The sequence below is a fragment of the Atta cephalotes genome (assembly GCF_000143395.1).
Source record: "Atta cephalotes unplaced genomic scaffold scaffold00017, whole genome shotgun sequence".
In the NCBI taxonomy this organism is placed as follows: domain Eukaryota; kingdom Metazoa; phylum Arthropoda; class Insecta; order Hymenoptera; family Formicidae; genus Atta; species Atta cephalotes.
This window is the reverse complement of record NW_012130081.1, coordinates 4,824,378-4,836,170: the sequence shown is the minus strand read 5'-3', so window position 1 is coordinate 4,836,170 and position 11,793 is coordinate 4,824,378. Positions and strand designations below refer to the sequence as shown.

General features: G+C 38.3%; 1 protein-coding gene across 1 annotated transcript; it reads right to left on the bottom strand.

The window, feature by feature from the left end:
* Window positions 1-3,305: 3,305 nt before the first annotated feature.
* Window positions 3,306-3,470, bottom strand: LOC105618564. Its single transcript, XM_012200096.1, has one exon. The coding sequence runs from the start codon at window positions 3,468-3,470 to the stop codon at window positions 3,306-3,308; it is 165 nt and encodes a 54-aa protein (XP_012055486.1).
* Between the last annotated feature and the right edge of the window lie 8,323 nt (window positions 3,471-11,793).

Here is an 11,793-nt window from a genome sequence, read left to right as displayed (position 1 = left end):
TACCTTTTTTTAAAGACGTTTTTTTCAAGAATTTTGATTATTATACAGGGAAAGTATAAATTTCCAATTCCAGTTACTTGTATTACTACATGCTGATACATCCTTAAAACATATTAAGAATGTTGAAAAGTAAATAGCAATGTGTAGAACATCATTTATCTTTAGTCTCCAAGATGATGAAAGATGATCGCACTTTGAAAATTCACAACATCGTTTTTATTTACTTATTGTGACACTTGTTGAAGCTACAAGTTTGTACAAGATCATTCAGCGCCATCAGCGCAACGAAGAATAGTTCTGCAGGCGAAAGAAACAATTCATTATCGGTGCCCTTAAAGCGGAAAATCCACTCAGGCTTTGAGGGATCAATCATTCTGTAGTGTGGCCACGACCTTTGTCTTTTTACTTCTATACGGCATCCGTTTCCGGTCCTTATCTTACGTTACACATGTAACCACCAAAGTTCTATTCGACCCATTGTTGGCCACATGTGCCTGATCTCGAGAAGTTTGCTTATGTTGGCCCATTTAACAAAACGAAGCTATACGATTAGACCTGAGTGTAAACTCAAGCATCGAATCCGCGAAATCACTATAGATAATTCTATCTAATTGTCGTATGATTCGACGAACAATTCGACTGTTCTTTGACAGTGCAGCCGGCAAAGAGGATGATCTCTCTGACTTGCCCTTGATGGATGTATCCTAAATATATTTTGTTTCGGCGCGAACATTAATTAATGTACATTTATAAAGAAATTTAAAAATTGAGTTCTTTCCAACTTTCTGCAAAATATAACATAAAGAATCTCCTTCTCACATAAATATTACGAGATTATAAAACTTGTCAGAATTCTAAGCTGATAATTTTAAATTCGTCGTACTTACAATTTCGCTAGTTTACGAAGATACATGATGTTTGATTCGGGAGTCTATGAAAAGTTTCATGGATTAACTTGCTACATTTATCCAGGATTATTCCTCGATACCTCGTTTTACGCAAGGGAATTTATACAAGTTTCTGCCTATGTTACAAACGTAAGCAAGGACGAGTATCGTCCGCTCCGTTGGCTCGGAATCGACGGGATCACGTTGAATCTCGTAGAAATCTCGTTTCCGACGGCAGTGACAAAGCGGTCGTGACACGTTTCAAACGTTGCCAATTTTTTCTTTCTTCTGACTGTAACCGAGAAAAAATTATATTATCAAGAATAAATATTTTTGTTTATAAAATTTTTTTATATTATATCAAAAATATTTTTATTATTCCAGTACTAAGAAAAACTATGTAGCAAATCTGCATAAACAAATCTATGTTAAACTGATATATAAATATATCTAAATCAAAGAAAGTTCAGTTAAGCCTATAGAATAAATAAGAATTAACATTAAGAATTCATATCCGATCTATTATAAAAAATTATAGGTTAAACTTAGCGTCTATTATATGTTTGAATTAAATAATAAATGTTAATATGCTCAATAATAAATAATAAATTAATAATATAGATAGATGTATGTACTTCAATTATTTTCAAATATAATATAGAGATTAATTCTACATTTTCTTTCCTTTTTCTGTAAATTTCTATATTGGATCTTTAATTTTTTGTGCTATTTCATTAACTTCTAATATTAAGAATATAAAAATCTTTCCAAAATCTCAAATTGATAAGCGAAATACTCGGATTCCTCATTTTGAGATTGTAAGATTGCGTCTAGTTTTACTGAGGGTGAAAAGATGATGAAAAATTGATGGAGAAGGGGGGAGGAAAGAGGGCGAAGAGTAAAAGAAAGAAAGAGAGGGGAAGAGAGAGAGAGCGCAAGCTCTCTGTGTTGACTTTGGCTTGCAGCCTCCAATTTCAGCGACGGCAGCGGCGGCATGGATGGAAATATCGGCCGCTAAAATAAATCGACGACAAAGACCGGCGATCCAACGACATGCTCACTCGCTGGAATGCTTGATCAACGAGCCCTTTCCCTTACCGAAGATAACAATCCCGCACGGCAGATTGCGATCGGAATTGCATTAAAAGCAACCCGATTGAAACTCATATTTCCGCGTTAGTCTCATACATTTTTTCCATATGTTTCCAAAATTTTAGATTGTTTCTTCATTAATTAGAATCAAAAAAGCTATTCAATTAGAAGACATGACTAATTGTGAAACAATTAATTTCTCATGTTTTCTAGCTGGTAAGTTAAAATGATTTGCTGCTTCAATAGAGAGAACTGGAGCAAATAAATGTGAATTGAAATATAAGAAAACAGAATGTATAGATAGAAAAACATATTCTGGAAAAATATATTCTTCAATAAATTCCTTACAACATTTTAAAATAATTATTAAATTAATGATCAATATAAGGTATGATTATGTTACTTTCAGCTTTAATTTGTGATTATATTTCAAGTACAATAAGCCGAATCGATGTGCATTTTATAGAATTGAAAAATATATTTATAAATCTACATATAAATATTATTTAACATCAAGATTTGCTTGGATAGAAAATAGAATTCTATCTCTTATTTGATTTATTTTTATTGGTCTAATTCACACACTTCTAGTTGAGAAATATATTGTTTCCAATATATGCAGAAAGCAAGTATAGATAAAGCTTGTGTTTTAAAAAATTAACAAAAGTATTAACAAAAGAAAGAACAGAAAATTTTCTCTATTATTAATTCTATAATTAATCAGGATTAAATGCACATTTAAATAATGAGAATCTTAACACGATGCAATTCGAATTAAAAAATTAATTTTTCTGTTTGCAGTGTGCTTACAGAATTGGAACTTATTGCTAATCTTATCAAGCTAATCTTAATTAAAATTAAAAATATATGCTACATTTTAAGTACGTCATACATTGTGACATTCGTGACCGCCTCCTGAGCACGAAAGGATCGGTATATTTAAACCAAAAATCCCGTGCGATTTGTCGCCTAAAAGTGACGAATTCATCGCGCGGTTGTTTTTCTTTTTTTTCTTCGAATCAAAAACATTTCCCATACCTATAAATCCGCGTGCGGATGCACGCAATGACTATCGTCGGCGACATAAGCCGACGCATTGAATTGCGACGTAAACGTCACGCGTATATCCGGGAAGCTGTGATAGTGCGACGACGAAGAGAGGAGGGACGTACGGCGTCGTTCAGCGTCTCTCTGTTTAGCGTTCGCGGAAAAAAGGGACGTTGGAGGAGAGAACTCGCGAGACGTGGGAAAGCTGGCCGGATGAGGGACGAGCGAGATGCTCGTGACCATTCACCTGTCAACTGTCTTCCTCCGCGCCGTGTCCCGTCATCGGTGATGCTGCTGTTGCTGCTGCTGCTGTTGCTGGCTCTTCTTCTTTTTCCACCTTCTTCTCTGTTCTCCTTCACGGTGGCACATCGGCAATGCCATCGGCTGGCTCACGTAGTCGTGCCTACCAAAACATCTTCGACGATCCTCCATTTGACTCGCCATTCAGCACCGGTGAAACAGCTTAATATAATCCTATTTAAGAAGACGACCATTGTGGCGGGACTCGGGGAAATCGATGGAACGTGACCGAAATTATTTACTCGTTTATTAGGATCCACATAGATTTGAGATTAGAATTCACATTTGACGCACGCGACAACGTGAGCTCAATGACGAGATTGTAGGAAGTAATCGGCATTCCGTGACTTCTAACTGTATATCTCACTAACTGTGTATCTCACTAATAATCGATAATAAGATAATCTAGTTACTTAAAAAAATCACCCTTCCCCGATTAATTAGTAAAAACATTATTTTATCAATAAATTTATAATTATATTTATAAATATGTTATTTTTTTTAAATAAGTATGTAATTAGAAATATAAACATTTATCCCGCGTATTTGTTATTTTAACTTAAAACAATGGATAAAACAACAGATGCTTCGCAATGCGGCAACGAGTTAAGACATCGAGTTTGTCTTTTTATTAGAAGGCTTGCTGAGGAATCGCGATTTCTAGGTATAGATTTCGAAAACGCGATAGTTGGCGGCAAGGATACAAAACGACGACTATATATAGGTAGACAAATTCTCAGCCATGTGTTCGTAAAGTGTTCCATGGAATGCCACGTACGTGTCCAATCTTTGAGAATTCGTGTGCCACATGAGTGCCAGGGCGGGGAAGTGCTGTCAACGAATTCGGGTAAAGTTCCTGTATTACGGAAGAAAAACGGCATTTTTACGTGACACACCAGACACGCTACTCGCGCCCGTCGAGGTGTCAACGACTTGACCGATGGATCGCCGTCAGATTCTCTCGGATTCGTGCCTGGATCACACACTTGCGACGCACCCAGATCGCATGATCGATCGAGAACCTCCGTGACGACGCTCTTCCGATCGACCGACTAGTGGTCCTCGCGTTCATGTTAACCTTTTTGTGATCCGCGCTAAGGTAAAGTACGTCACGTCGATGAAGACACATCGGGCATAAAATTAGAGCCATTCACTCCTCCTCGGCATTGTGCCCAACTTTTATTGTCCGTTTGTTGAAGCTAAAGTTACATCATCTTTCAAGCCAGTGACGTAAAAATTTAAGAATCTATAATAATGATTTGACAACGCGAAGGAATTCGAAAGCTTCGAGAGATATCTAACGATTTCAAGATGGATTCATCGACTTTCATACGAAATGGACTAAAATGCGATATAAAAAAAATAGGGATTTGATATAATGGACCCCGAGAGGAGCCTGCGATCCAGTCGCGTCCGATCGTACGAGGACAGTCGATCGTTAACGTTCGAGATTCGAGAGTCGCGTGAGCATCTCCACTTCTCGCACGTAAGGTCACATTGTTTACGGGCGATGGGGCCCCGTGTCGCCCCTTGGAATGATATCGCATAAATAGCCGTGCGCGCGTGAGTCGTCTTCCACGATCTTCCACGACGAGACCAGTCATCGTCTCTCCGGTCGCCGCTCGTCTTCCATTGTTGCGCTCTTCTCGATGCGCAGGAATCCCGCAGGATGTGTCACTGGCTGTGACGCAGCAACCTGCGCGCAGAGCAGGTCGAAGTGGCGACGACGGCGGTGGCTGCAGTGGCGGGGAGGCGGGGACGCGTTTTTATTGTTGCCTTCGAAAAATGACCACACGAATTTTTTTCTCTCAGTTCCATTGAGCTCCTCCTGGAGGGCCTCGAGGAACCCCTCTCGCTCAGAGCTGCCTCGGACTTCGGAGTCGGGGGTCGGGGCCCGCACACTGAACCGGCTTTGCGCGGTTTCATTCATAATACCAGCCACACCGGGCCCCGAGGCTGCCCGGGGCTACCCGGGGCCAGCTCGGATCTCGAGTGGAGGACTCGAGCGCGCGAAGTGGACCGGATGGTATTTCACTTCTTGACAGCCGTCGCTCCTCCTCGTTCGTTCGTTCGAATTACGAGTATACCGAAGCAGGCATTTTGCTTACTGTATAAATAGTCACCGTGCGATATATAGATGATCCGTGCGAGTAGCATCGACTGCGAGGTAGAAGAGGAGGTAGATCCCGATAATGGCGCGGACCGGTGAGATGTGTTGGTATATATTAACGGGTACGTTCCTCTGTCGACGTGTCAAAGAATAGTAGATCGGTTGATAATGAGAGTTAACGGTACTGAAATATCACGAAAATTACGTTCCTCTATGCTACGAGAAAGGAGGGAACTTTGTGTGATATTTACGCTTCCTCTTAGCTTTTGTTATCTACTGCAATAAAAAAAATAGTTCACCTAATTCTCTGTAGATTTATAAGTTATTGATTCACTCTAGTTCTTTAAATATAAAAGTACAACGAAACTGCGGTTAAAATTAACAATACTAATAAAGTTAATCTTTTGTGCGTTATGTAATTCGATGATAAATTTTGTTCAACTTTGCGATTAAAAGATTAATGAGAGGAGTAACAAAACATCATGATTTTCGCAAGTCTATTCTACAAAATCATTTATCTTCCCCCGCTTCGAGCAAGGATACTGATTGAATATTACAAAAAATTCATTATCATTTGTGCTGCCGAAAGCATTTTCTTTTTCTTAAGAAAAGATAAACATTTAAAAACGGTATTATTTATCAATTATATAATTGATCACTTAAAATTCAATTATATTTATCTCGAAACATTTTTATCTTTTTTTCTTAGGGAAAGAAAATCGCCTTTCTTGTAAGCTTGTAAGAGAAATGAGATTATTTTTCGGTATCTCTCATGTGAGATAAAAATTCTATATTTAAAAAAATCATATTCAGCATCATGATATTTCGATAAACGTGACAGATGATTAATGTTGATATGGCGTATTGTAAAGTAGCCAGGCTGTCTAACGCGAGAACAGGAATTTCGGTGGAATTTCACCTTACCCCGTTAAATATTTGCTTTTTTCGCGAGGCTCTCGAGCGTCGCTTTGACGCCTCACCGCAACTTCGGGTATGCTGACGATGATTTTGAACTTGTGTTAACTCCACATGGGTGACTTCAAGAGCCTCGATTTTCAACCACGGCTAAGGACAGACAATGCGCGTCCGATCTTTTTACAATTCTCGACATTTATTATACATACATTTATACGACGATGCATCGACTTATGCATCAAAATATTGACGGGAAATACAATTTCCCGAGAGTTTCACGAATCGCACCACAGGAGAGTAAATGCTAACTGTATTTGCAAAACAATTTTGTCCTCATACCGTAAATAAGCGTGCAAACAAAACCTGCTTAGGTACCTGAGAAATTAACAACAAATATGTCGAAAGATTCGCAGGAAACGTGATTTGAATGATTAAAAATAATAATGTAATTAATCGGATAGCACAAGAAGGTTATGAAAAATCTAGAATTCGAATAGAATCTTGAATAGCTTCGCCATCGTGCGTCTCTATAACCTAATTTCTCGGGTTCCCGTCGTTAAAATTCGTTACCGGCCGCATTTATTTTTATTCCCATTTCCCGAGGTAACTAGCAGACGGCTTGGCACCACACGCACACGGTGCCATCATCGAGTGGCACACCCGAGTATTATTCTTCCGGTCGACTCATCGATCGCCGGTCCATTTTATGTGCTGATTTATCGCCTGTTTGCTCTCGTCCGGCAGTGAACTGCAGAAATGCGGCGAACGACCGATTTACGATCGACGACCACAGGAGACATAGGAAGCGAATGAAGGCCGTGAAATCCATGTAAGCTTACATCCCCGGAAAATAAATATTATCACTTTTAAAATGATTAACAGATAATTGCATTTACATAATATATAAAAATAGAAACGATTGGATAATTGAATAATAGCTTACGAAAGTCAATAATATGTGTGATTTAATTCCTGTTACTTTAAAAAATATTATTTTAAAGTGATTAGAATTATTTATTCAAAAGCCTTACAACGTTTTACTTGTTAACGCCAAATGTAAAATAATAATTTGAAAAACAAAAAGAAGTGGGAAACAATGTCAATATTTTATCAATTAGACATTGATTTATGCGTATATTTATGATATATTAAATTAATTTCAAATGTCCGAATAGGCTGCTATTTATATTTGTCTTTGATTTTCTATCCTATATACAATAAAGTTATTTGCGAGGGTTGGAAGGGTTAATTGGTCGACAGTTTGCTTTCGGTCTTAGCGGTGGGTTCTTATGGCTTTTCGAGAGTAGAGCAGAGGAGAGTAGTGCGTCGCGCGTCGGGAGGTTTTGCTATCAAACGGCTGAACGCCTCCGAAGACGAATGTCCCGCGCCACCCTCGAGTTTTCATCTCTCTTTCGTCGGCTCCTTTCTTTCCCCATCAAGCACGCATCCTCCTCCTGCTCCTCCGCCTCCTGGTTTCCATAAAGACACGCCAGCTTTCATGCCCCATTACCACTGCTTTGAAACACACCACGGCGGACCAATGAGCTTTTTTATTGCTCTATTATTGGCAGCGCGGTTCACCGAGCCCGCTCAACGGCGGGCCTCGCAAAAGTTGCCACGGCGCGATTCCACAAAAAGCCGCCGACCGTATTCCTTTAGCATTGCCGCGACGAGACGGCAGGTCGGCAACCAAGTAGCTTCCTCCATGAGAAGTTATCTCTTAATTTAAAGGCTGGCTGAGTTCTCCCTTCTCTCGAGTGTCGTCTCGTTAACGTCGTGTTTGGCCTTCGAACAATATTGGCCGCAATCGAAAGAATTCAGGCTTAAGTACAATTAATGAAAAGATGTATGCTCATCGCTATTTACTTTGATATTGTTATACTACTTATCGTTTTGATAAGATATTAATATTTTTTTATGTTGACTCAGAAAAAAAAATTAATCAATCATGTCTGTAAATGAAACTAGGAAAATGAAAGAGGAATAAATCTTATAATTTACGGAAATCATGATATCGTCAGAAGCTTGCGATCACTGGATTACGAACGTCTGACGCTTTATTTATTGACCCGCCAACTAACTCTTTTCCGGAGGAGAGAGATCCACGGTTAAATCGATAGAGCAATCCAAGTCGATCCTCTTAATCTTCAATTCCGAGGCACAAGTAGGTTATTAATCGATAATAAACATAATAACAAAGTATAAATGTACGAAAACGAATTAAATAACGAAAGTGATAAGAAAGGCTTCTTTTGCCAAACTATCTGAATTTGTTTTGAACGATAGATTAGCATTAATCATCCGGGCTATTATTAGAATGTTAAGCTAAGGTCACTGTTCGGTGCACTTTAGTTTTAAATAACAATAGACAGCGGTCAAATCTATTGCAAAGGCCTGTGATACAGGTTCGTTTATTCTGCAAAAGCTATACTTCACCTAACGCAATCTTCTGCTACGAATGGTTGACATATTCGCGTGACATATCTGTCATAAATGCTGTTCCTAATATACTACAACGTCCATCACGGCAACGGGTTAAGTCAACATAGGTTACTGTCATCATTAGCGAAACATTATCGCGTACCTAGATCAGAAAATACTTCTACAACCTTCTGAATGCTTCTTGAATATAATAACCGACAGCTTAATTACCACGTGAGATATCATGTCTGCTTTACATATCGTCACTATTAATTTTTTCATAATTATTATAACTTATCACTTTTTTCGTATGCAATTTATACAAATTATATGTCACTTCGAAGTCTTAAACATTTGAAATTTTAAACTACGATAAATTTTTCTCTGAGAATTTAATTTTATATTGCAGTAGAGAGATTTTCTACCAACGTTAGCTAACTCATCATTTATAATTCTAGAATTAGAATTAATTATTTATAATGAAAACTTTGTTTTATAAGAAGAAAATTATTTATAAGAAGAAGAATCATGCTCGTATTAAATAAAAAATAGCAAGAATTCTCTTTGAGTATTAAAAAGTTAAATGTTATAACAAACACTTGTACAGTTATTGCAAAGCAATAAGAAATCATAATTTTAAAGATCAACAGATTCAAACGAGCTAGAGAAGATGACAATGGCTACAATTTTTATTCTTATTCGTTCTATGATAATGTACGTTTCGACCTTTACATAGCCTTCTTGAGCAACAAAAAATTAGTTATGCATTAATATATAAAACAAATTACTTAAAGATCTCATCTCACAAAAATTATTGACTCAGTGTCAAACATTTTTTTATTTTCGACGTTAATAGATAGTCATGTAACATTAAAAGATGTAGATACCAATTCATCGATCCGTAGCGATAATGCGTAACTAATTTTTTGTGTTGCTGAAAAGAGCTAAGTAAAGATCAAAACGTACATTTGTATCATAGAACGAATAAGAATAAAAGCCATTGTCAGCTTCACTAGCTCGTTAGAATTCTTTTTGGATACTGAAATCAAGGATTTTCGTCCTTTTCATTGAACGATATTATTTCGCGTCAGGGATAAAAGGCAAAAACGTTACAAGGAGAGAACGAAGGTTTTTATATCGCACAGGAGTACTTCCTACGCTTCCTTCGGTCTCAAAGTGTACACGTCGAACAAGAGAGCTAGGGAGTACTTTTTATTCTACCTCCACGTCCTACGCGTATATTTAACTTAGCATTCCTACTTCAACACCTCCTGCGCATTATTCGCGTCGAGGATGTCTGGCACCTCGCCGATCCTTTGCATCTTTTCGCTAAATATACTGCAAATTTGAATTTCCTTCTAGTCTCATGAAAAGTCTCTATACTTCCAGACGCACTTTTACGCTGAAAATTCGATAACGTCGTTGTCTATGTTAGAGGGGAAATACAGAGTCTTGCATAAGGCATAAGGCATAATGAATAAAAAAAAAAACCGACCAAAGTTTTTCATTTCCATGAAATAAGAGACTCTGTTTTTTATTTTCTTATATATATGTGCTTTATACATTATACGTTAGTCCCAAAATACAATATGTGTAATAAGTCTTAAGCTTTAAGAAATTAATCAATCATAGTTGAATGTAAGAAGAATACTCGACTATGATTGATTTTCTTAAAGTTTAAGGCTTACTATTATACTCCTTATTATGTTTCAAGACTTATGCAAAGATCTGTGCTCCGGCCTTTGCACTCTCACGCAGTAATTATTTAATGTTAGCTGTTAGAGTGAAATGCATGGTCAATATTGCGGCGCGAGAACGGCAGCAAACGGAACTCGCTGGCTCGCGAAGTGTCAAAGATTCCACGCACCGCAGATAGGTATATTCGCTGTTACGTACTGAGAATATTCTGTCAATCGTCGGCGGAGCTCGTTAGCGACATCCGTCACAGCCACGGACACGTCTCGGCGCCTTGACTCTCGAAATAATCGCGCAGACGCACAGAATGTAGACCTCGTCTTTTCTTCGCTGCAGCTCCTTCTTTTCTACTGCAAGTGTATAGCGTCCCGCGTGCTGTTAGATCTCGCATTTTTGGCAATAATTGATTTAGCGTAGTAATACTTAACGGTAAAAATATTTTTAGGTTCCTCTATTAATCGTAATCTGATTTTCCTATATTTATAGTTGTAGTTTTTTTACTTGATACATTTACTTGAACACACAACTCTGTGTGTTAAATGCATATATACATTTAATATTGACAATTTTGTGACGGGATTAGGTGCAAGGCATTACGTAATACACTGCACAATGAACGATCGGCCACGACATCATTCGAGCGAACGGGAAAACAATTCGTGATGCAATTCAACGAATTCTGAAGGGTGTTGCAACTCCACTTCCGTACGTATGATGTAATAACGAACAATGAGAGAACTATACGCGTAAGATTGCGAGGAGCGAGTTACTTCGGATAAAACGCGCAAGTAAATAAGTAAGATCTTCGCATCCGGAAGGATTGGGGAAGAGGAACGGCGATCGCGGTAGTTCGTTCGTCCGTGCAGGTGGTTTTGCGCGAGGACACGGACGAACCGCGGCAGCCGACGTTGTTTTCAGAACAAACCGGCGAGCTTATACTCATAACAGGAAAAATATTAAATCACCGTCCGCCGTCGGCCCCCTCGAAGCTCTCGTCACCCCTTCCGCGCGCAACGATCGAGCGATCCTTAATCTCGCTAACTCCTTTCCGCCGTTTTTCGAACGATCGCGCGCGATTACGCGACGATTAATTATGCAGATTATTATGTGAGTTACTGAAATAACTGGGCTGGAAATATCGTTCTCGCATTGCTCGTACGGCTGTCGTAATCCTATTTCTCATATTGCGAAAGCGGAAAAGCAGGATTCTATCTGATTTATTAATAACGTAAAACGGTAATTAATTTTTTTTTCTTCCAATAATGTAGATGTTATAATGTAGAATTATATTGTAAAAGTACGCGATCTGTGAACAACGGTGGAAGA